The sequence below is a fragment of the Athene noctua genome, chromosome 1, assembly GCF_965140245.1.
Source record: "Athene noctua chromosome 1, bAthNoc1.hap1.1, whole genome shotgun sequence".
Taxonomy (NCBI): Eukaryota; Metazoa; Chordata; class Aves; order Strigiformes; family Strigidae; genus Athene; species Athene noctua.
The window spans coordinates 154,891,034-154,916,880 of NC_134037.1; the positions used below are offsets into that span (position 1 = coordinate 154,891,034).

Consider the following 25,847-nt stretch of genomic DNA (forward strand, 5'->3'; position numbering starts at 1 on the left):
GGGGGCGGGCGCCGCCGCCAAGATGGAGGCGGCCGGCGTCAATACCGCGGGGAAGGGGCAGGGCCACGGCGGTCCCGCCGGCAGCGACCGAGCGAGCGAGGCGGGCGGTGGTGCGGGGCGGGGGGGCTCCGCCCGGGGCAAGGCAGGTGCGCGGTGGGGCGGCGCCGCCGGGGAACCGCCGCCGGACCGAGCCGAGGCGAGGGCGGGGCCGGCGCTGGCGGCGCGCTCGGCGCTCCGGGCACGCTGGGCGGCGGCGGGGGAGGCCGCGCTGGGAGTGACAGCGGGGCCTGAGCGGATCCGCGCTGCCCCATGGCGGCCGCCCGCCTCGGCGGCCCGCCCGCCTGGCGGTGACTCGGGCTCCCCCTCCCGCCCCTCCTCCGCCGCCGCCGCCTCCTCCTGCTCCGCTCGCCCAGCCCGGGCCCGGCCCAGCCGCAGCCGCACGGCGCCGCCGCCGCTGCCCGCCGAGCCCGGGGCGCAACCGGGAGCCGCGCGGGGGACATGACGGTGGAGCAGAACGTGCTGCAGCCCGGCGGCGCCGCCAAGGTGAGACACCGGCCCGGCCCGGCGTCCTGCGCCCTGCGCCGCGGGGGCCCGCCCGCTGCGCCAGGGCCCGGCCTGGCACCCGGCTGCGCGCCCCGCGCCGCGCCCTTGCCCGCCGGCCTCGCCCGGGCCTGCCCCCCGCTCTCCTCCCCGAGCCGCTCCTTGCCTGCGCGGCCCCGGCGGTGCCCCCGCACCCGGCCCCCACCCCGCCGGCAACTTTTCCCTCCCCTGCAACGGGGGCGCAGCCTCCTCACCCGCCGCCGCCGCCTCCCGGGCTTGTGGGCGGCTTCCCCCGGCCGAGGGGCGCGCCCGGCCTTCCCCGCGCCCCGCTTTCTCCCGGCGCCCGCCGCTTCAGCCCCGGGCTGGGGCCGGGGCGACCGCGAGGCCGCCCGGGGGGGCGCGGCCGGGCCGCGGGGGGCCGCCGTCACCCCGGGCCCGGGTCAGCCCCGCTACGCTGCGGGCCGGGCCCTCCCCTCAGCGCCCCGCCGCTCGGGGAAGAGCCGCCGCTCCCGAGGCTGGGACGGGGCCGCGGGCGGGCCTGTTGCACTTGCAGAGCAGCGGGACGGGGAGCGGCGTGTAGGTGAGGACCGCCAGGTCCTGCCCCAGCCGCCGGTGCGGGCCGGGACGGAGATGCCGCACACGCACGGCCTGACCCTGCTGGCCGCGGGGGGAGAGCGCGGCTCCGCCGTGGGTCAGGGGCTCGGCTCGGCGCGCCTGGAGTAACGCGGTGCTGGGTTCAGGGACTCGTGTTAACGGGCACTGTGGAACGGGGTGAAGCGAATGGCAGCGTTTGTGAATCTCCTGCTGCGCACCAGGAGTTGCTGGAAGGTCTTTCTTTGTCAAAAAAAAGATTAAAAAATGAACCCCTTCTAAAGTTCTTCTTTGCTTGAGGTGAACTGACAGGAGAAAAAGAAACGGGCTATTAAATCACACTGCTTTTTCAATTATTTTTTATTTGTAAAGGTAGCTGTTGCTGGTTAATGCAACTGTTCTGGTTAGTGATATGTCTGCCTCCTCTTCCCCAATTTTTTTTTTTTTTTTTTTTTTAATGCCATGTGATGCTTTTATAAGACGGTAAAGGTATATGTGTTTTGGTATACTCGGTGCGGAAGTTAAATGGCTCCAGTCATACGAGTGGACAGTGGGAATGAGGTGATTAAGGTATAATTGGTTCAAGTGCTACAATTTACATTCAGGAAGCTCGTTTGGAGGGAGAGGCATGTCTCGCCCAAGACTGCTATCATAGTTCGAAGTAGTTAGCACTGATTTTGGCTGCTTCAGCTTGAAGCCAAGGGCTGAATGGGCTAATTCTGTCTCTTCGTTCCTCAGTCGGTAGTGTGGTCAGTTGGTGTGTGCTCGCAGGCTAATGTAGCAGAGTTTTGCTGCCAGGTCCCCTGCTATGTCTGTCCTCCTTGTTTAACAGCTTCATTTGTTGTTGCTGCGCACCTGACAACTTTTGTGAGCAAGCTTATCTTCTACAAAACCTGTTGTTGACAGTTTACTTAAATATCCCTTTATTATCGTATCAGATACGCTGTTATGTAATACCAGGTAGACACTGGTCAGAGCTGCCTATTTGCACTTTCTGTCAATAATCCTGGAAAAGCAGGCTTACAGTTTTCAGCTAAACTACTGCTTGCAGGTCAGTAGTTCAGGACTACTTTAGTTTCAAATAGAGGATAAGCTCAAAGGGTAGTTGGAGACTCACTGTGGTAAATGACCTGGTAATCCATGCTGCAATACAAAATGAAATTAGCAATAATTCCAAAGTTGTAATCAGCATCTATGGATGATGGTTATTTGCCTAAGTAGAGAAACTATAGAACAACGAGTTTTTTTCATGGCAGGGATTTTCTTTTTCTGTTGAATCATCTGGTTATTATATTATCTGAAACTCCTTGTTACCTATTTTATCCCTGATTGCATGCTTGGGGGAGGCCAGTCTTGAGAATATTTTTTAAAAAATACTATCTGACTCCAAAGTGAGTATCTCATTGCTTAGTGTGACTGAACAAATAGCTAATTGGATGACAAACTTTTAACATTGTTCATCTTATTTGCATGTAAGAAGAAAAATTGTGAAGGTACAGTAGGCTGATACATGATTGAAAGGTGGAGAGGTTACCATACCACTAACTCATCATCTTCCCTTAAGAGAATCCTGTGCTCCACAAATAATGAGAGTTTGTTCTAGAGACCTCAAAGTTTGTCATCATTGTTTTCTGTTAGTGTGAAGAAACCACATACAAGCAGAAATATATTGGATTTCTAAGAGATGCCTGAGTCATCAGCATACCTTATTCAGAACTGTGGTTCCCAACATTGTTCATCAGATGTTTTCTTACTGTCATAGAGGAAGTGTGTGTCAAACTTCAACAGTACTTGGAGATGCAAGTTTGTTTTAATAAGTGCTCCAACTCCCAACAGCCCATTTCCCACTGAAGCTATCTTTAGTTTATTGTGAAGTGAAAGCATCTGGATCGGGTCAAAAGAAATTGTTTCTTTTGTGTTTACTGGTCATCTTGACTCCTAGTTTAAACTTGTAATTTATCTCCTGAAGCAAATAATTAATCATGTTACTCTTGTTCCTCACAGATCTTGTGTGCTTCTCTAACGTCGTTAGGTGTCTGTAGGTTATCTGTAGTGTTCAAATCAAGACTAAAGCATGTGAATAAAGGTAAATGGTGTGGGAAGCTAAAATAAGTAGCTTCTTATTTTGTCCTAGTTGTATTTCTGTCCAGTAAAATCCATTTTGTCTGGCATTTTGCTGCTGAAGAGCTAAGGCCTGTATGTTGCAGAATTTACTCATGCTCCAGGCAGTCCTGCATCACTACCATGGGGGCAGCTTGCACTGGTGTGTGTGTACATTGATTTTCCTCCTGGAGAAAGACTGACCCAGGCTGCCCCTTGTGTTGCACAGACCCTTCCCTCCACACAGCGGGTTCAGCAAGTGGGGTGAATGGTGTTTTTTCTAGTAATTGGAAGAAATGATGTGGAGTGTTCATACATGTTTCAGCAGTTTCTCGGCTCTGATAATTGTTGCGGTGGTCATCTCGTAACAGCAGATTGAAGAAGCTAGGTTTTAAAGGGTGACACTTAGCTGGCCTCTCAGCAATGTGTATTATCAAGTTCTGCTTCTGGAGAGAGGCTGGGTGTTGGTTGATACATGGATTTGAAGTCTGTTTTATCTGTCCATTGGTTTCCCACACCCACTGTTATTTCAGACCTGTGATTCAGCAGCACATTGGCAGTGTAATCACAGGAATAGTAGAATAAAGTTAGGTGTGTCAGCCCAGCTCTTTTTTTTTTTTTTTAAGAAGCACAAACCTTTAAGGATATTTACCACTTAAAATAATTCATTGCTTAAAACAAGGTCTAATGCTACTTACTACTTTTCCCTTGCTCTTTTTTGGGGTAGTAAGGAAAAAATTGTGCTAGCTTATGTGTGTGCTTCTGCTCTGCTTGTCCTGTGTATTTGATGTACTTATTATGGAAAGATTTAGATAATAATACAGAAGAGCAATCCTGCTCTTTCCTGAAAGCAATAGCCACTAACTTCTTAATACTGTGGTAGTTCTTCATATGGAAGATGATACAATTGTATGTTTCCAGCAACTGAAATAGGGATGTTGATGCGGTCCTGAATGGCAAGAGGTGGTCGCAGAGAATATCCACTGAGGACTTGGTATGCAAAGAAAGTATTTTGGGAATTGTGCCTTTTTTTTTTTTTTCCATCTCAATAGGTGGCAACCTTCCAAGGATACAGCCTTTAAAATCTTTGTGTTTTGATCAGTTGAGTTTGGACTTTCCTGACTGACCATTTGCCCAGTGGATCTGGGAGGCTGTAGGCTCCTGCTCTCACTACGTGGCCAGAGCTGTTCTTGCATGTGACCAACACGCAGGTGTCCTCCTGTACCTGAGAAATGCACTCTGGGTCATGTAATGGGGGTGGGTTACAGATCTCCCTGCAAACAGGCTGTTCGTGTTTGGACTCCGTGGCGGGAGGCCTCCTTCCACGGTGGGCTTGGATATGGCGGGGGAGCTGTACCTGCTACTGCTGATGTTGAAGGTTTTATTAGCTCTTTCGACCAGGATTAGCAGAATAACCAGACTGGTCTACTGGAATTGTTTGCACCAGCTACTAAGTGATATGCAAAAATTATTTGAAGTGCTATGGAGTTATGCTTTTAGATGTACACATCTTGTTATGTATTTAAAAGAAAAAAGTTCATTAAAAAAGTTGTATTACTTGTAGCTACACCTTCTACACAGATTCCTATTTGTATTTTCTGAAAGCTAGAGCAAGGTGCAAAGGTCACTGATTCAAAGCAATTTTGAAAGCCCTTGTCAGACTGGTATGCTGAATGCCTTCTGGTTTTGTGAACATTCTGACGGATTTTGGTGGGAGGGTGTGTGTGTATATGTGTGGTTAAGTTTGGTGGTGGGTTTTTTTGGCAGCTGAATCCTGCTGAATCTTGGAATTTTTTTTATTTGTATAATACCAATCCGCACCTTTCAGAAATCTTTAATACCAGTTTAAAACCTGTAGCATTCTAGAAAACCTTTCAAAAAGTTCAGTAATGATTTCAGTTGTGGTAGCAGGAGTTTATAACGATAATACTATCATTAGCATCTGTCTGAAATAATGTCTTTAAATATCTTTTGGTCCACACCTTGAAAGAAAAATACTGCTTCAGAATAGGAAAATGTAATGTTTATACATTTTCCTGTTAACCTTTTTTGTAATTAAATAGCTTTAGTACTTCCTAAAAAGATATATTTTTGGTATAACCCTGTATCTATAGCTACTAAGAGCAGCAGCTACAAAATATGACAAAACCCATCATCTTCTATGAAAAGGTCAAAAACCAAATTACCCGTGTCTCAAAATAGAAAAATACTCCACATTTTAAAAAGTGCTTTGTAAAGATAAGTGGGAGGATAATTGAACAGTTGCTTTTCTTGCACTCTTATGCCTGAAAAAAAGATGTTAAGGCAGGAAGTAGCATCTCCTTAATCCTGTAAATCAGTTGATGTTTGTGGACTTCTCTAACTGAAGAGGAATGAAAGATACAGTTTCTGTCCAGTTTTTGGCTAAATCTTCTCATCTTCTTGGCTGAAGAACCCACCCAAGTGGCGATAGTCCAGTTATTCAGTCAGCAAGAAGCTGGCTCCATAACTTCAGTGATGTGAATGGTTGGGTTGAGGGATGCCCTGGATGCTGGGGGCCAGTGTAGTGGCCAAGTTGTTAAGTTGACCCGATGCCCCAGCTGACTTGGAGGCTGCCTTTTCAGGCTGGGGTGAAATCTTCCAGAACTAGCTGGGGGGTGTCTAAACCCTCACACATCTCCTGTGCCAGGAATTGTTTGGGGTGCAGAATCAGTCATCCCCTTACTGCCGTTGCTGGTGGTGCCAGTGATGGAGGGATTATCTAGGCGCCCAGGGGTGCTTCCAGGTTTCCTTAATGTTTTATTGCTCTTCAGTTTCAGTAGTGAAGATGCTGATTTGCAACTCCTAGCTGGTCATCTGGCAAAAGCTAAGAGCCCAATGTGACATTCCTGATATTCCGTAGCATAAAAAGTTTAAGAGCAGTGTCTTCACTTACATGTTTTCATGTAGGCATAAATTCCTTTAAAAGATTGACACTAGGTCTGTGTTTTTTTTTTTGTTTTTTTTTTTTTTTGTTATTGACTTGTACTTACTATGGAATAGAGCTCTTAAAAATCTAAGAGGGGGCAGGGGGTGTGTGGGGTTGTGTTTTGCCAGGACCTGGACCGAGACAGGAAAGTCTACCTTTACTGAGTAGGAAAACCTCATGTGTGGGGGCAGCTTTTCTGGAAAACGAAAGTATCCCGAGCGCTTTCACTTTCCTCATTGGAAAAATGGTAGCCAGTGTGCTATGTAAGAACCGGGAAGGCTGTACTGAGTCACAACGAAGGTTTGTGTATGTTTTGGGTTTTTTTTATTTGGTTTTGTTTTGGTGGTTTTTTTTTTTTTCTTTTAAATGGGATGTGTTAAGCTTCCCCACCAAAACCCAGTGACTAAGTTACCGATGTGATGGTCTTCAGTCAGCAGATAGACATCTGTAATTTGAGAGCATTCAGCTTCTCACCAGGGGGCTGTTGACTCGTATAGTCACGCAAATAGCAAACCGTGGTATTAGGTGACTAATGTAGGAGAGGTTGTTGTGACAACGTATTTCAAACTGATTTTATGAATTCAGGGTAGACTTCAGTCTTCTTTTACCCTTTAGGAAATAAAGACTGCTTCTGTTACCTGATGATTACACTTCATCAGTTGTGGTGCTGTTAAGTCAGTATCTGCCTAGAGTAGAAAATATTTGACTGAAGTGAGTGTTAGTTTAACCAAGTTCAGTGAAACTAATTTAACTCATGTGACTTCTGCCAGAGAGCTAAGTGTGCAATAGGTGAAGTGGTAACGGATGGTCAATTGTAATTAATATGGAAAGGCTAGTACTGTAAATCACAATAGTTAGTTGTATGTGAAACTACGTAAAGTTAAAACTTTTCTGATAAATTATTAATCTTTTTTATTATTTTTTAAAAAAAGGAGAAAATACGGTGGCAAAAGTAATCTAAAGCTGTGGGTCTGAAGTAAAGATGAGGTGAGATGCTTTACTGCTGAACATGATAGTGGTGGCATGCCTTGCATAATGATACCAATGCAGTCTTTATGCCAAGTCAATGGAAATACTTTTTCCTGTTTCCTGCATCAGGTTGGCAAATGGCATCTTTTGCTGGTTTTTGTGAACACTTTCAACTTTTAATTTGGCAACGGTGCATTCTGAAAAGTGCATGTCAGATTTCTTAATGTTACATTATTAATGCTGTGCTGAATATATGTGTTGTCATAAGCTGTATTGTGTCAAGCTTGCAGGTAGAATGGAGAGCAGCAGTAGTGTGTGCTGTACTCAAGACTGCACTCAACCACAGCACTGAAATTTCCACTCATTTTACTTCAGGCTTTAGATCTCTTTATCGCTACACTTCTTTAGGACTTAAAGACTTGCAATAGACTAAGGGCTCCACAGACTTTCAATAGAAAATTTTCATGAAACTTCTTTTTTGAATAATCCTGCCCATGCCACCTTTCTGCTCTGTTACCATCCCAGTTTTCAGAAGTGAATAAAGGGAATGTAAGTCTGTCTCTTTGCTGCAGTAGGTCACGCTTCCCTGCCTGGATATTCAGGGTGAGTACACTGATCTGTGATTGGAGTGGCAGAGGTGTTGTGCTGCCTTCTGCTGATAGCTGCAGGGCTGTATCGTCTGGTAAAGGAGTGGTTTTAACATGCTGAACTACGTAGCAATTTTCCTGGTGGATGTGGTGCAGAATCTGTGGTTTTAGGTTTTAACACAAATGACATGTCGAGCAACATTTTGAGTCGATATTGAGATTTCTGTGAAGTGTTATGAAGAAAGAATTGGGTCCTAAGGTGGTGCAAAGGACAGATAGACACAAGATGTTGCAAGTAGGACACTGATAAATTCAGTTGTCTGCGGCAGGCTTGTCCACTTAATTATGAACTGTTTTTCAATGTATTTAGTAACATCATTAATTCCAAGCATTTGAAAATCACTATGAAAATATTTAATCTATTTAGATGTAAACTCTTGCAGTTTAAGGAGGCACTTTTTTTTTTTTTTTGGTTAGGTTTAATAGTTTTCATTCTTTTAAAAATGTCATTAGCTATGTACTTTTACTTTTCTTTGCCATAATGGATGAAATTCAGGAGCATGTTTAAAGCCATCAACATGAGAGTTTTCCTGAAACCTGGTGATGGGACTTTAACAGAAGCAGCACTGTTGTGAGAGGTGGCAACACTTGAGTGTCCACAGTTTTAACTAGCTCTCTGAAGTAAGGATGTTGGAGAGGTGAAATCCAAAGAACATGTGATGTGGAACAGCTTGAAGGCTGGAGTGCAACTAGGTTAACTTTGGAAACATCACCTGACACAGATTTGTGTATGTAAAACACTTTTTAAGGCAGCAGAAATACTGGTATGCAAATTCTAATAGTTTTTATTCTGAGATGCAGAGCTTTGACTTGATGCTTTTGTTTATGGTAGGTTTCTGAATTATTTTAACTGGTGGATTCTTGCTGAAAAAAAATGATACCCTGCACAACATTTCTTTTAAAATGTTTGTTATCAACTAATTGGCAACAGTCAAGCTTATCAAAGTTTATGTGTCAGTCAAATGAAGACTGTGCTTAAAATATCCTTGACTAAAGCTTTTTTTAGCTGTCAGGTGAAAGCGTATTTTTAAGCTTTACAGTAAGCACATGTCGACAGAAGAAGGTATTTAATAAAAGCTTTTCAGAGAGACATTAGTTTTTTCAAGGCATGATCCATAACTATTTAAATTTAATTGACCTTTGTATCTTACCATGGTCTAGGCAGAATTCATGGAAATTGGTGCACGTGATATAATGGCATTATATACCTCTGTAGCTCTTTCCTACCGATTGACATGTCATCGTTTCACTTGTATTGTACCACATAATCCAGAGGTCTCCCTTTAATTAAAGCAGGATGCTTGACATTAGGGTCTGAGATGTAAAAGTTTTGGATTGTGAATTGTGTAGCTGTATTTGATGCCATCTATAACTTCAGGTGAATAATAAATGCTAAGCTTGATTTTGCACATGGTTTCTGCGATAGCTGTTCTTCTCACAGCTGTATGACTTCAAGAAAAGTCACATAGCTGTGCTGAAAACTTCTGTTATTCTCAAACCAAAAATGACTCTCTCTGAATTTCCATAAAATTTCAATTAAAATAAAAGTCATTTGAGAAGTTTAGATTTAGCTGTGTTTTTACTGGGATTAAGCCAGAGAAAGGAAGTGCTACATGGAAGTTGACAATAGCATTCATTTACATTCAGGTGTATACTTTGAGAGTGCTTTAAAGTAAGCAGCTGGAAAAAGCTGGGTATGCATAGGCACGTGGCATTCTTCATTCTCTTCAGAAGAGGAGAAGATGGCAAGAACAGACTCCTACTCCACCTTTCTTTTGTGTTTAGTTTCATCTTATTCCTCTGAAAGTTGGCAGCTTTGCAAAAAGAAATTTCTCCTGGGACCACAGCTGTTAGAAATGTACATTTTTTTAAAACTTTACAAAATGCGTCGGTATAAATGACCTGGTTAGAAGACTGAATACTGGATATTTCATCATGTCCCAGAAATCTTATGTTATGACTGAGAAAGCAATTCTATATTTTGCTGATTTTAACTTTTGCTTTGTTTTGGTACAGAATCATGACAAAATATGTAAGAGAAAGGCTTAAGGTTTTAAGCTTGTAAATATGATTTTTTTTAAAAAAAACCCTGGCTGGACCATAATTGTCCCCTTGCCTGAAGCTGACTGGGCTGCTTTTTTGGGTACAGTCTGCTGGGTAACCTCTGGATTTATTGATGGCAAAGATGGACAGATTTCTCTGCTGTCACCAGGTCTAGCTCTTGCTAACTTGGCATGTTGCTTTGAAGCTTCTTCTGGGGCAGATTTAAAGACAACTGGTAAATGTGCTGCCTACCCTAGTGCTGAGTGGGAGTGTGTGTGCAGTGTCCAGGCTCTGCTGCACTTACAGGCCAGGGAAGGATTTTGCAGCCACCTGCTATCCCCAGCAAAAATGCAGAAGGCTGCTGCTTCATGACCTTACTGAGCTTTCAGAAAAGGGTTGAAGATTTTGCTATTGGAGTTCATTATCCCTGTTTGATAGGGAGTATGTTAGCATAATACTACTGCTAGGAAGGCAGCACAGAATTTTAATTTTTTGTTTCAAATTATTTTTCAAAACTGTGAACTCTTTAGTGTGAGCCTTTTACTCAAGTCAGTCTATGAAGTTTCAGATAGGTATGTGGTGATACAGGATGTCAGAAAGTCACTACTGGTGATATTGGCACAATACCACTGAGACAGGGAAGACTGACAGGGCTAAATTATAACAAATAGTGGTTATAAACCGAAGTTGCCCTAAGTTTCCTGAGACCATGTCCTAACATGTTAGAATATAACATGTTCAGCTTTCTGTGGGAGCTGAGGCAAATGTGCATTTCAGTATAAGGTAATTCAAAGTCCATTTAAAAAAAAAACAACCACAGAGATTCTCAAGACTGTATTTTCTCTTTGGAAGAAAATGGCCTAGAAAACTTCAGTTGCTCTCTGTGCAGTGCTGAATTTACTATTTCTTTAACTGTGAGATAGTAAAATTATATGCTGATCCTCAGTACAAATCTTAATGCATCTTTAAATACTATAGTGTCTGTTACGTTTGAGGTTCACTTTAATTCTAATGTCATCTGCATCTGTGGAGGTTATTACCTAATGAAAATAAGACCTGCTTGCTGACCTTCATAGGGTGGCAGTCCGTGGTGTTGCAGTGGCCTTTCTGCAAGGACGCAGCACGTGCTGGTGGCTTCCTGGCACTTGACCCAGGAAAGGCTGCCTCGCTGGAGAAGCTGGAACTGCTGTCAGAAACCCATCATCTTTCAGGCAACCTGTTAAATGCTGACACAGATTTTAGGTGACTTAATGTTATCTCTACTCTCATTCTTCTGCAGGATTTATTTAAACTTTTTTTCCCCTTCAAGCTAACAATGCGTATCTCTTCACAGGATTTCTTTTTGAGTGATTAGTAAGAGGCAGGATAAGCTATTAAATAATCTTACTAATTGCTGCAAGTAATGGTGCATGACTTTTCTGATGGAATTTCATCTTGTAAAGCACCTTGGATTAAAAGTTGGGGTGATCAATAGAGGCTGCAGGATGAGTTCACTTCTGGAAGACCTCACTGCAGTGGGGTGGAGGTGCTCCCCTTCTTTCTTCTTTCCCAGCGTCCTGGTTGTCTCACCTAATTTCTTCTGGCCTGGGAAGTAGGCAGCAGCAGGCAGTATGACTGGGAGATGCACAGAGGCTGGCTGAGCTGCTGGGGAGCTGGGGGTGCTGTTGAGGGTGTCAGCAAGCCCTGGGGTCAGGCTGAGCTGCTGGAGGTGGCCTTGGGCTGCGAGATGGGAGGGCAGATGTGCCTGGGTACATGTGTACACTGTGATCACAAGGCCCATTTCTTTAGGAGATCAGGTTAGTAATTTTTTGGATAGGACTAAATGGAAAAGCCTTTATTGAAAGGCTTTCTGTTAAGTTTTTTTTTCTTTCTATTCAAAACAGACGGGCAAGCTCTTTGCTCAAATGTGTCCTTGCTATTGAATACCATGGACTCTTTGTAATACAGACCTCTCAAAGTGCCGTTTCACTTTTATTTAGGATTTCCATGCTGTACTATTCTGAATTTTGTGTGGAAAAATTATTTGTAAAATCTTCCCTGTTATCACTTACCTAGGGCACATAGTGGAGTTGTTTGAGCTGAGGTGGGATCTTTGATACTTGTGCCATTAACAGTTGCAGTAAATGAAATCTTTCTGGATGTGAAGACCTAAACCAGAGAGCAGAGAACAGCATGTGGGGTTTCAGCCCATGCAGGAGTGGGCCTGAGTGTGTGATTTCATTACTGTGGTGTGCAGCTTTGACCACTGAGGCATGCTAGGTGCATCAGATCCCTGTTACTATATGAATTCTATATTCATTTCTTGTTGGAGTAAGTTTTCTTCTGCAATAGTGCCTAAGTAGGACGAGAACTGCAGGAGACTTTTTATGCCCTCTCAGTTTCTCTCACTGGATAAAAATAGGATTAAAACAAAGGCAGAGAAACAATTCATTCCATAAGTCTCCTACTCCACAACAGTTTAATCCAGTGGAAATAGGTGCAGCCTTGGTCTTGTCTTCTCCCTTGTTTCACCCCTGGCTCTCACTAAGTCATCAGGAAATTAATTAATAGCAAAGAGCGGCTTTCTGGTGGTTTATTGAGAGCTTGGACTGTCTTGCTGGAGGTTCAAGCAGGTGGCAGTGCTGGCTCAAAGGGAGGAGTGGCTTGCGGCTAGAGCTGGTGGCATCTGACAACACCAGCCTAGGCTGGCCAGCCCTGACAGGACCTACAGCCTGGGAAGGAGAGCTGACTCATCAGAAGCAGCTTGTGGTCTGACAGCTCCTTTGAACTGTATTGTTTGCAAGTAGAGCAGAGACTGGGATCCCACCGATCTGAGGGCACATGCAGCTCCCAGAGTTGGTTTGTCTGTTCCTAGAATTGTTCTTACTGTAACAGCAGAGCGAGGGCAACAAAGGGGCTAGCTTGATGTTGTTTTCTTGGGGGCTCTTCTGTATTGTGCAGAGCAGGGTGAGATTATCATGATGGCTATTTAAAAAAAAGAAAACCATAAAGCTCAACACTTCAGTGGGCTAGCAGGGCTGCCCTCTGAGTTGAGTGGTAGGTCTTAACCTTTTGATGACAGATAATATATGGGTGATGAAAGGACTGTAAAGTCCTTCAAATGTGAGCCAGAATATCTTGTGTTTGTTGTGATGCGTTCAGCTGTGATTGGGATGGAAAGGAAAAGGAGGGAAGTTAAAATGTGGATCTTTGCGGCATTGTTTTAGACCTCAGAAAGACAAGATTTTATGAATTGTTAGAAGAGATTCAAAATAATGTATTTAATAGCTACTATGGTAAAATTGTGATACGCTGGCAGTAGTCTTTCCTGTGAGGAGAAAGCCGTGTCTTGGTGCTACTACCTGGGCAGACACTGTAAAATTTAATGCTTAGGCATGGTGGCAAATGTCTATGAACGGAAGAAAAAAATTAAGAAGGAAACTTTTACAATAGAAAGTAGCCAGCAGTGATTGGAAAATATGTATGTATGTGTATATTTATGCACGCAGTTATCTGTATATCTGTCATCCTCCAGCCTCTTTCTCCTTTCTATCCATATGATTGTCATCCTTTAACCCTGACTGGCAACAAGGCACCACATAACTACTTGCTTGTTCCTCAACCCACACTGGTGGGATGGGGAGGAGAATGAAGGAAAAAAAAAAAAAGGAAAATTCATGGGTTGAGAAAAGAATGGTTTAATAATGGAAATAAATAAAATATAATAATAATTGTAAAGAAAAGGAAGATACAAAGAGAGGAACAAAACCCAGAAAAGGCAAGTGATGCACAATGCAGTCTCACCACCTGCTGACAGATGCCCAGCCAGTCCCTGAGCAGTCATTGGCCCCTCCCGGCCAACCCCCCACAGTTTATATACTGAGTATGACGTTCTGTGGTATGGAATATCCCTTTGGATAGTTCAGGTCATCTGTCCTGGCAATGCTCCCTCTCAGCTTCTTGTGCACCTGCTCGCTGGCAGAGCATGGGAAACTGGAAAACCCTTAACTTAGTTGTTGTTGTTAAGTAGTGCTTATCCTAAAGCATCAGTGTGCTATCAACATTATTCTCACACTAAATACAAAATACAGTACCATACCAGCTACTAGGAAGAAAATTAACTCTGTCCCAGCTCAATCCAGAACAATAACATCACCTATCATTGAGCCTCCTGGCTTTAATTTGCCTTGGCTTGTGCACACTGTTGGCAGCTCTCATGATGCTGGGGACCAAACGCATCAGGGTGGGACTGGGATGTGAACCGGGGTTGGAGCGTGGTACTGCCCAGCTTTTGTTCACGGCTGGGGGTGTCAGAGGAGTTCTTCTGAATTTTATATGTAGCTTACAGATGAGATGTGCTGGTGCTTTGAAAGACCACCCTGCTGCTACCAATAACTCTAATCACCTATCAGATTTGGATCGGAGCACAGGTATTTTTGCTAATTACTGTCACAGTTATTGGAGTGTTTAAGAATCAAAAGTGATTTTTGTGAAGTGAATTTTCCCATTGCTGTTCTGGTGAATGCAACCTGAAGTTTAACTTGCATCTTAAGTGAAACTAAAGAGCTTATTGGTTTTACAGTAGTTAATGACAGCAGCTCTGAAATTTAATTACTATTGGGAAACTTGCTGTTGTGCTGAGCAGGGTGTGAGAAATCATGATGGTGGTTTAAAACACCCGAACCTCAAAATTCTCAATAATTTTACATTTTTTGACAGCTTTTATGTTTTCAGTAAGTACCAAGACTGCTATCCTTTCTGAATTATAAGCCTGTCACTGAAGCTTATTTAGGAATTGTTATCAGTAAGAGCTAGAAATGTGGAACTAAACAATTTTTCACACGCTTCTTCACTCAAGCAACAATATTCATAAATCAGTTTATAGTCTAATTTTAAGATAGAGCTTTTCTCTTGTCTGTTCCTTTTTGGTTTGGAGGATTGGTTTTAAACCATGTTGCTTTGATGGAAATAACAAGATTTTTGAGCCAGTTCACAATTCTGTTGTGGTAGATAGCATCGTTTATAATTGTGTTTCTGTAAGTTAGTTTAAATGGCTTTGCTGCCTTCCTAGTGTTTGCTTTTGCTTTGTCTTTAGGACTACTCATACTGCCTTCAGCAACTGTTTTCTTTGTTGTTGTTTTTGTTTTGCTTTTTTTTCACTTGGAAAAAACAGATATTTTGATACTATAAACTGACCATGTTTAATCCAGGCAATAGACCTGGAGTCCAGGGCTGAGTTTCAGTATTTTGGTGGCCTGAGGGAAAATGAGAGAAAATCCACTAAGTGCGTTTAAGGAAGTGTGTTTCTGTTGCTTTCTGAATGCTCTCCATGTTATTGTTATGTGTGCACTCAGTGGTGTCTCTTCCAGCTGCATTATTGCTCCAATTCTTTAGCACCCCAAAATTTGCCTAGGAGGATCCATATAATAAGGTGCTGCTTCTCCCTGCTTTACTCTTCTCACCCCTGACCTGTGTAAGAAATCTGGCTTTAGGGTCTCATTCCTTCCTTGTGCTGCCCATGTGAATGTGTAAGAGAGGGTGTGAAGCCACTTTTCCTCCCCATGGGTGGAGTATTTGGAATGTCACAGACTTTGCCCCTGTAAACTGAATATTCCTGCTCATTGCAGGAATATTCCCCACATAGGTGATGATGATTTGGCTCACATTTAACTTCTGGATTTTTGTAAATGTGTATGACTATCTGAGGTGGGCTTGCCTTATATTTAGTGTTACTAAATACAAACCAGACTCCTCAAGCTTCTCTTTAAAAATCTAATTTCAAAAACTTTATTTTAATTCAAGCTAATATCTAAGTGTTAGATGTTGAGAGTAAATGAGACTTAATGAGACTTTTTTTCTTTTTGGGGACCACATATATGAGGCTCATAATATCAAGCATTTACATGAATGCATACTCTTGTGTAGAATCCTTAATACCAAATCTGGAAATTCGTTGAAAAGTCACTTGTTAAAGCATTTTCAGGTGAAGTAGTACAGCTTTGTTATGGTTCATGGAAACCATAGAAATATGGTGAGTATTCTGAGTGTTTTCCTATGATGAATATAGGCTATATAATGTTATGATTAAATAGGATCCTTCTTTTAATTTTTTAGGGAGGATTGTATGCACATAAGTAATGGGAAAAAAGGCTCAAGTATTAAAGCTTTTATTTGGTCCAGGCTGTGCTTGGTTGAAAGTTGCTGCCATACAGTGTGTCCTTTTGCTTCCTTGAAGTAACTTTGCTCTCAGTCGAATTGCGGGTGTGTAATTACTCACTTTGCACAAGCTGCAGTCTGCACAGGACAGTCCCAGAGTGAAAATCTGCAGTCTCTTTGCATGTCCTATGCTCTCCACGGGTGATTTTGTCCCAGCCAAAGCTGAGGTGTATTTTGCATTTGTGTGACTATAAAAAGATATATCTTTACCTACTTTCTTAGAGGATACAATGTCATGTAAGAGGTTACCCTTTTCATGACTGAACCAAAGGAAATCCAGTTAGCAGATACCAGACAAGGGAACTGAATTTTTCTGTGCTTTAGGAGGTACTGTAAGAATGAACATCGTAAAGCCAGTGCAGAGTTTTAACTTGCACCAGCAAAATACTGCTTTTAAAAATATATGTATACATATACCCACTTATTAATTTACATATTTATATATGTATGTTTATTCTGCACACGCACACTCCCACACAGAAAAATCTTCAGGACAGAGATGGTAAGAGCAAAGATGTACAACAAAGCCTTCTGAAGTTGAATATGTGTTTTCCCTGTGTTTCAACTTAGTATCTTCATGGAAGGACTTTTTTATTTGCCTATTTGGAACTTGACCAACAGTTTATTTAGAAGATGGTTAATGTATCTGTGTTGCTGGAAGCCATAATGCTCAGCAGTGTATGTGGGCCTTTAACTGATCCTGGGAGGTATGATTAATGTGGCAGAAAATGATATTCACGGTAGTAATTGAGGGTCTTTAGTATGCTCGTCCTTTGTACCTTAACTATTTCCTGTTTATTTGTTTGTAGCAGAAAATTAAAGCTTTTTAATAGAGGATTACATGGTGTTCTCATTAAAGCAACATCATGTGAGGAAACTAACTTATTAGCTACTTGTCTGCGGTCGGTACCATTAGCAGGTCCTCTGTAGCTCAGATTACATTACAATTGTCTTCAATGACACCACACAAAATATTTTACATTAGGCTTTTCCAACATAGCTTTTATAAATCACTCTTGCACTGGAAAGTAAAGCAAGCAGGTTTTGTGTGGAGGGAGTGAGTCAAGATGCTGTTCTCAGCATTTGCATTTTTTCCTCTTTCTTTCTTGTCTCTAGTATAAGTATTCATCCCTTGAGAAGGAAGGGATTCCCATAGTTCATTTTCATTATGTACTATTTAAGTGAACTGAATAGTGAGGCAGTAGGCCCTGCCTTCTCCTTGTGATGGCTGGACCATCTCATTTGCTACTAAACATAGACTTTTTGTGTGCTTGGAAACTGAAGAGGGTTGTTTTATCTTCTAAGTTTGAAAGTGCTTGTGTTTCAAATATTTGGATGTTGCCATGAGTAAAGCCAAAGCTTACATGTACTACTTCAGAAGTGACAGAGATGAGAAAATAAGCAGATCAAAACGTGGCTAATTTTTTCCCCTGCAAATTTATCAGCAGTATAATTCATAATTAGTCAACTTATGAGATTTACCCTGTCCAAAAAAAAGCATTTGTGTAATTTAGCTTTCTACTCTGATTTTGGTAAGTTATCAAAGTCTGCAGTACTGTCGTGGAACTAATTTGGGCACAGCATCTCCCTAAGCAGATAATAGTGTAGATCCTTTTCTGCTTCACTAGCGCTAGCACAGCTACTGAATATGCTATTGTGTGAGGTTATAAACCAGATAATCTTAATTGGGCATTTCCTGAGAGGAAGGGAGGGATGGCTGAAAAAGGAAAGAATTGGAAGTAAGGGCATGCATTCCTAATATACAAATTTGGCTTCCATCCAGGAAAATGGGAGAATTTCCTGTTAGTTAAAATCTTCCAAGAGCTGAAAGCCTGGAGATACATACTGCATACCTCGGGGAGCCAGAGAAAGGGGGAAGGCTGGGAATAGCTTGTGCATGAAAGCCCTGGGGAACCGATTGCTGTGTGATGTGGTGAGGCTGAGGGGTGGGAGCAGCTGGATCTCAGGGCAAATGTAACATTAGTGGACGATCTCCTTTGTCTGGCCGAGGGTTTGGGTTACCCTGTAGCAATTGCACCAGCAGAGTCTGGTGTTGTAGAGCAAGTCCTGGAGCCTGTTTAGAGTTGAGTCAAATGCTACAAGCTACATGGAGTATGTGTGTAGATGTATGTATATATGTGTGCATGTATTAACGTAACACATTTGGTGCTGCACTGCAGATATATGTGCAGTTTTGACTCACTAAACTGGAGAGTCTGTGCTATAGATAAACTATGGAATCTTCCATGTAAATCTGAGGAAAGTATGGCAAACAGAAGTGGGTTCAGCAAATAGGATCCAAAATAATTGGAGTGGATTTCTTAGCACCAGTAGTGGCACCTGGTTCTGTTGGATCTGCATTTGAAGAGAGAGGTTGCTTATTAAGTTGAATTAAAGTATGGTGAGTTATAATTCAGAAACTGAACTTCTACTACTGTGAGGCTAGAAAAAATAGGGAATCAGGGGAGAGCTGTGTTGAAAAGATGGCAACTTATTTATGTTAGTACTGCTAGTTGTGTTCTGGATCTTCACTCACTGATCAGATTTAATTAACACACATTAGTGTAGATACTTCAGACACTTCTAAATACTTGTATGCTGTTGCCTTAATTTTTTAACTTTGCTTTAGTGTGTGGTGAGCTCTTTTGGGTATTTTTGGTAAGTCTTTGAATTATGTCTAATTGTTTAGAATATCTACATCAGTGTTTGTGGATATTTGAAGGTCTGTGTGCTACAGTCACTTCAGCTCAAGTTAGCACAAGCTTCACACAAGTGTGTAGGGTAGATGTAATAGGAAGGAACATTAATAGGAGTAAGGAGAGTGACTCGCATCATATGTAGAAGTCTGTCCTAAGTATTGTATTAAATATTAGTTATGGTATGGAAGAGACTTAGTCCTTTAGCATTTGCATTAGAAATCCAAACTTCAGCCATAGGTAGTAGTAAAATAAAATCTTTTTAAATCATCCAGAATGCCACAACAACCTGTACTAAAGGAATATAATTCAAAACAAATAACTGTACCTGTTTTGACTTTTGCAGTCTGGTACAGATGCACCAAAGTTACATCAAGAATTAAGTAATATTAGCTCCTTGAATATGGGTACGATTATGTTTCATAAACCTCTGAAGTGAAATGCAAAAAGAAAATTTGGTCTTGCCCCCTGATTAATGAATGAGACAAGGGTTTGATAGTAGTTGCCTGCACTGTCATTTGTAATGAAAAGAAATAAATTACCTGTGTTAATACAGTTTTGTGGGTGATAACGTATTGTCAATATAACAGTGAAGGAGAATAATGGCAAAGTTTAACATGCAGTTGCAAGAAAGGTCTCTAAGCAATAAAGGTGATGCAGATGTAGATGGGAGAGGACGAGGGGAGAATGGTGGATACATGGAAGAGAAGGCTACCAGTCAAAGGGTGCATTAAGAGTTTTTAGCTGCCCCAGGCAGCTTGTTCACATTTACCCAAAAAGCCAGTGATGTCTAAAAGAGGTGTTTGTGGCCCCAAAGCAGACCAGCTCCATTTGAGGTATTCAGGATAACTGTTAGTTTTCCTCTTTAATTTCTGACACTTCTAACTAGGGTGCTTAAGGATTTTCTGTATTGTTGACTTCATTACCAGTTAGGAATTTTGGAGCTGAGTGCCTTCAACTTTTGTCCTTAAAGTACATTTAGGTCCTTAAATCATCTCTTGGTGAGAAAGGAGCATCTCTGGGCCTGGTTCTGATCTGTCAAATGTGTATGTCCTTGGGAAGGGAGCCTTGAACCACAGCTGTATACTGGAATACTGAAATCTGGATATAAACTACAGATGTCTTGGTTTATAAGTCACAGCTGTGCTCATAAATTAGCAGCCAATATTTTGAACTGCTAAGAGATTGTTTGTTGGTAAACTATGTCTCTTCTGTCTTTTCCCAGTCTCTGTGAACAATGAATATCCTCCAGTCAGCCTTTCTAAGTGTTGTATATATTATGGAAGATACAGAAATCTGTTATAACTTGTTGTTGTAATAAATTATAGTGAAACTATTTTCTGTTTTATTAACCATCACGTTGGTAGCAAATACAAAAAGAAAACCAATTTGCTGCCATGCACTGCCCTTGAATTGCTCCTACCAGTTTTAATGCTGTTGTAATTACTTTTCCCAAATACTCTTTATTTCTTTTCTTTGCTTCTTGCCAGACGCAGGGGCAGGAAAGCAACTTTATAGGGGAAACAAGTCCTGCCTTTGTACAGTGCTATGAAATGCACAGAGTAAACAAATGAGGGGGGGGAAGGATGGGGGTAGAGTGGGAGTTTGTTTTCCTGCATCATTTCACTTTGCTTGAGCCAATAGCAGGGTTTTTAAAAAGAAAGGGGGGGGGGGGGGAGGCAAATTGAATTGTTAGCAGTGTCCCTTAGGATCATAAGTGAAGGGAAGATTGTGTATGTAATTCATAAACATCCTGAACTATACTCCTTCTGTTTCAACTTATTAGGGCATGAAGTAGTGTCTGCCAGGTTAATTTCACACTGGGGAATTCGGCATTCATGCAGCTCTTAATTTCCTCCTCTATACAAAGCTGTGTTAAGAGGAGAATAAGGATAGTTGAATATTTGATTCCAAATAATTAAAGAGAAGTATTTTAGAAGTAGCTGCAAGACAATTATGGTTGTGGGGTTTTTTAATTGAATTTGGAGAGTAACTCAAGAATGTTTGTGTCACTGATAGGAAATATGCTTTTGGTCTAGCAAGCAAAACCTTGTGCTTTACAAAATCTTTTATAGATGAAATTATTGTTTTGAGTTCATGATGTGATGGGCAAACAATAAGAAAGAAAACCCACTTGCAGATACCACCAAGTTTTTCTCCTTTTCCCATCTGCCAAAGGAAGAATGGAATTTGTTAGTGTGGAACAATGATCGATCCTCAGTGTTTTAATGGTTTTAATGGTTAACTGGAGTTCAGGGGTTGTTCCAGCCTAGTGCTTGCTTTTTTGCTTCTGTGATGTGATACCTGAGCATGAGTGAACGGAATAATTTGTTGGTTCTAAACAGGAGTGGGACCAGATTATTATTATTATTATTTTTTAAAAAAGCCTCGGAATTCTTATGAAGTGAGTATTTAAGATAAGATCCAGAACCTGTTATTCTTTGTAATTCCAAGTTTTACTTTAAACACAGTCATGGATTCTGACTGATACTGTGACTTGGTAGAGTTGGATTCAACAAGCTTAGTCTTGAGAAACTGTTTTGTGTGGATGTTTTTACAGTATTTATCTTAAAACACCTAAATGATCAGTAAAGTTTTGTGTGGATGTTTTTACAGTTTTTATCTTAAAACACCTAAATGATCAGTAAAGATGGATTTCTTAGGTTTGAGGTTGGAATGGCTGAGAATGATGTATGCTAAGGACATAGTGGGGTTGAGAATAATTGTGAGTTGAAGAAATTGGTTTTGGTGGGAGTTTAGTCAACTATTCCCCCTACTGCTTTTGAGGACTAAACTATGGAGTTTTATTTAAGAGGGCCAATTGTGGCTTTATATAGGCTCCTGAAACCCATGTTGTGTAAGCTCACCCATCATCAGTTTTTCTGTTTTTAATGAAACCCCCACCAAATCCCCAAACCATTACACTTGGGAATTAAAAGTGCCCAAGTTGCAGAAACTGAGTCAAACTTGAATAACGAAGGCTCTACCCCTTTGAGGTGCATAAAGCTTATATGGAGATACTTTTAATGTTTGCAGAGATACATGCTCTTGTAAGTAATTGGTTTTGCTGTTATTTGGCTCTTATCTTTCTTTGATGTTTTTGTTTTTAGCACCAGCAAACATTTTTAAATCAGCTGAGGGAGATCACTGGTATCAATGACATCCAGGTACTGCAACAGGCTCTGAAGGTAAGATGGATCTGTCTGGTAGCTGAATGTATATTAACTGTCTGTGAAAGCCATAAACCCCACCCTTTCTTTCTCTGGTCTACCCTTCCTTCCTTTTCATTCCCAGTTTGAATACTTTTGGATGTATTTCAGGGAAAAAGAGCTAATAATTGATGGCTTGTTCACTTTAGAAGTAATATTGTTCTGTTTTGATACTGACGTAAAAATTAAGCTGGTGTTCAAAAACGAGAAGACAAGAATGGTATGACTTGCCTTTAACCTTTGGGTAAAGGGTTTTGTTCTACTACAGATGGTCAACTGCTGATGAGTTCAGTGTTGTTTTCATATCAAGGTGTAGTTAGGTTTTCTATCATGGGCAGGTTCTGCTCAGTATGTAGAATGAACTCTCCTTGAACTTGCCACCCTTTGCTAATTTGCTATTGTTTTACTTCCCCCCCCCCCCCCCCCCCCCCAACTTTGTAAATTCTTTCACAGCACAGAAGACATCTTTGCAAGTAAAGAACAGTAGGTCTCTGCATTCTGTTTTCCCAAATATGTACGAAAATAAAAAAAAACCACCCTCTTGTCTCCCTTAAGTTGAGCTTTTTAGCCATTTATACATGGTAAATGAGGATTTAGTGAATTTTAAGCCATAGCTGTTGCTTCAGATTCAGCATAAATCATGTACACAACTGCCCCTCAAAAGCCAGTGTTTCTGGCTTAAAAATGAAATAGTAGATTTTCCAAAGAATTGAGCTGACTGCTGTTGAAGTCTGTGAGTGTGCTGATTATGCTTGTTGAGGGGTTGATGTAGATTACAAGACCTTTGATTTTTTTTTTTTTTTTTCTCCCTGAAATAAGTGGAATTCTACCATATTAAATTTTTATAAGATGTTTTAACTTTATTTTGGTTAAAAATAGTGAAGTATGTAGAATATATCAAGTTTGGAAACTTTTCTAATCAGTATTTCACCTGAAAATACAATGTGTCGTTGATTTTACAAGTTACTTGTAACATTGTCTTTTGCTGTTAAGAAAAATGAGAAAAAGATGAGGGACTCTCACTTCTTGTTTTTTGATGCTTAAAGGACAGCAATGGTAATCTGGAGTTGGCTGTGGCTTTCCTCACCGCAAAGAATGCAAAGGTTCCCCAGCTAGAGGAGGCAACTTACTATCAAACAGCCCTTCCTGGAAATGACAGATACATCAGCGTGGGTAGCCAGGCAGACACCAGTAGGTATTTTTTCTTTTCATAAGATTAATTTAAAGGCAAGGAAACTAAAAACTTACCTGTAAGATGACTTAATCTGCTGATATTCTTACTTAACAATTTTAAGATTATTATATATTCTTTCTTTCCTTATTCCAGTGGGGTTTTTTTGAGCTGTCCTTAAGTATTATTTTTACATTTGTGTAAGGTACTGATCCGAGGGTGAATAAGTGGGTTCTTAATCTTTTTTCTCTCCCCCCCCCCCCCCCCCCCCCCCCCCCGTAGGATTGATTTTGGGGTCATGCAGTAAATAAAGGTAAAAGCTGGGTACTCTTCCATTAGAACAAAAAGAAATTGGAGAAGAGTCTGTGAATGTCTGTCTTAATACGATAAAGTTTAATATGTTTAAGAGTAGCTTCTCCCTGACAGGGGTGGCTTTCTGAAAGGGAGAAGTGGGAGTTAGGTGTGCATTTTGTAGTAAAAGAGTAGGTATTTCATATGTGAAATTTAATATGCTTAATTTTAAATGATTTTTTTTAGTTGATACAGGACTTGTTTTTAAGTGAGCCTTGCAGGTTCTGTTCCTTTGCTTAAGTGCATAGTTATTTTTATGGGGGGAAAAAATGTGTTAAATGTCTTCTGCAAGTAAATATGGGAAATAACATGAAAGAAAGTCAAAGGAAGTTTTGTAGTGGGAATGATTTCAGTAAAATCTGGGTTTCTTGTTACTGTATTCACATTCTAACATTGTAAACACAAATGTAGAATATTTTAATTATATATTAATCCTTTGACCATATATGTAGTACATCTATGTAGCTTTTATTAAATGAATAGCATTATTTAGCCTTACCCACAGTAGGATTTTTTTTTTTCCCCCCTTTGTTTCACTAGTATTGGGGTGACTATGGTGGCATCATTGTAAAGAAACGTAGATCTTATCAGTTGTATAATTTTTGTCTCTGGGACCTTGACATAAATACCTGGCTTTTTTTTAAAACTTTTTTCTTTAATTTAAAGATGAGTTTATTCTCAACATCTTAGATCTGAAACCTGCATTTTAATCCTTGGTATTGCTAATGGCCCTGTATAAAAAGCCCTGTGTGCGTTAAAGGTAGTTTTATTATCCCCCATTCAGTTGTGGGGGGTGGTTCGGCTTTTTGTGTGTTGTGGGTGTTGTTTTTTTGGTTTTTTTTGGTGTTTTTTTTTTTTTTTTTTGCTGTGGAAAGAAAATACACAAAACCCCCCACATGTATTTAATTTTCAGTGTAAGAAAATTGCCATTGAGGAAATGGAGACTGTTTTCAACAAACTTACCACTGTTGTCATAGTCTCCAGTACTACTGGACTACACCAGTGAAATAGTAGGCTGGCTTCTGTTGCAGTCAGTGTTAGATTTATTAGCAATCCCATTAATAGAAGTGTTTAGTTTTGCTGTCACTTACTATGCTGTACAACCTTATTGAAGATATGAGGTGACAAGGGGTAGGAGAGAGAAGAGTCAAGGCTGCAGAGTCTGCATTACCCCTGAGTGATGGTCAAACAAGTCTAAGTCTTGAGTTGCACATTCTGAGCTGAATTTCAAGATTCTCTTCTCTTTTCTGGAGGACTGAAGGCAGCCCCAGGTTTCTTACAGTTATATAGCATTACAAGTCAGTAATCAAGAAGTGCCAACTACTGTGGAAAAAGGAAACAGATTTTTTTTTTTTTTTAACATCTTTAGTGTCTCATCAGATTCCCACTGTCAACAAAGAGAGCTAGCCTTTGATGTTTTAGTTAGACTGATAACATGAGGTAAAGTCATCTTGGTCAACTTTTCACATTGGAAGACTTAGGGGGCAAGAACAACACCTACAGCAGAACAGAAGTCTAAGCCAATCTGATCATAGAGCCCTCCCCTGCCCCACCCCGCTTCTGTAGAAATCTAGTGAAAGCTTTTTGCAGAAAACTACAATTCTGTTGCAATTTGCTTGTCTGTAATTATTTTGATTATGAATATAAAAAATGCAGTACACTGAAACCAGACAAGTTTCAGGGTCCTATGTTACTAAGTACTGTCATGCAAGACAGCGGATAACTTGAGAGAATGGAAGGGTAAACATAAATGGCAAACGTATTCAGCAGTGATAGCTCCAGCCATCAACACTCCCTTCTGCAAAGACGACTATTAACAGTTCTCAGTAACTGTGCTGAGTTGCTGACAGTATCATGCCTTTCAAATTTGACTCCTTTTTACTATCCCACATAAGTATAATTACATGAAGATAATTATAACTCACCCTTACTGTTCCTTCCTACTTAACTACCTCTGTGCGTTTGGAACTTAGGATGTTATGACTCACTGAGCTTTGTGGTCCCACCAAGTTAAGTCATCCAAACTGAGGATGAGAGGGAGTTACAGATAAATATCAGAAATGTCTTTTATGCCACAGAAAACCTCCAGCCACTTACAAAAGCGTTTGAATGTATGCCTTGAATGTATTCTGCAAGCTTGACTGCATAAAGGTATATAAAATGTATTCTGCAAGCTTTGCTTGACTGTATTTCTTTGAAATGGTTACTTTGTAAAGGGGTAAAATAAAAAAGTATACCTTGCAATCAGCGATTAGCCTGGATTGTGCAGTGGCTTTTCCAGAAGTGACAGTGTTCATTCAGTTGTTTGAGAGTTACATCCTGTATGTCAGTAGGTATAGAAAACCTGATTTCTCTAATTGGCAAATGCAACATTTCAGCAGCTGCAAA

The 25,847-nt window shown here is 41.2% G+C and overlaps 1 protein-coding gene across 4 annotated transcripts in view; it reads left to right on the top strand.

Moving 5' to 3' along the window:
• The first annotated feature begins 218 nt into the window (after positions 1 to 218).
• USP25 (ubiquitin specific peptidase 25) overlaps positions 219 to 25,847 on the top strand; it is a 92,598-nt gene continuing 66,969 nt past the window's right edge. For 2 of the 4 annotated variants that reach the window (XM_074902035.1, XM_074902054.1), the window contains exons 1-3: positions 220 to 543; positions 21,839 to 21,916; positions 22,984 to 23,128. In XM_074902035.1, coding sequence (XP_074758136.1) covers positions 499 to 543; positions 21,839 to 21,916; positions 22,984 to 23,128 — 268 coding nt within the window. In that variant the 5' untranslated portion in view covers positions 220 to 498. Of the gene's footprint in view, positions 544 to 21,838; positions 21,917 to 22,983; positions 23,129 to 25,847 lie in introns of all 4 variants that reach the window. The other 2 variants (XM_074902044.1, XM_074902064.1) reach the window with 2 other exon arrangements.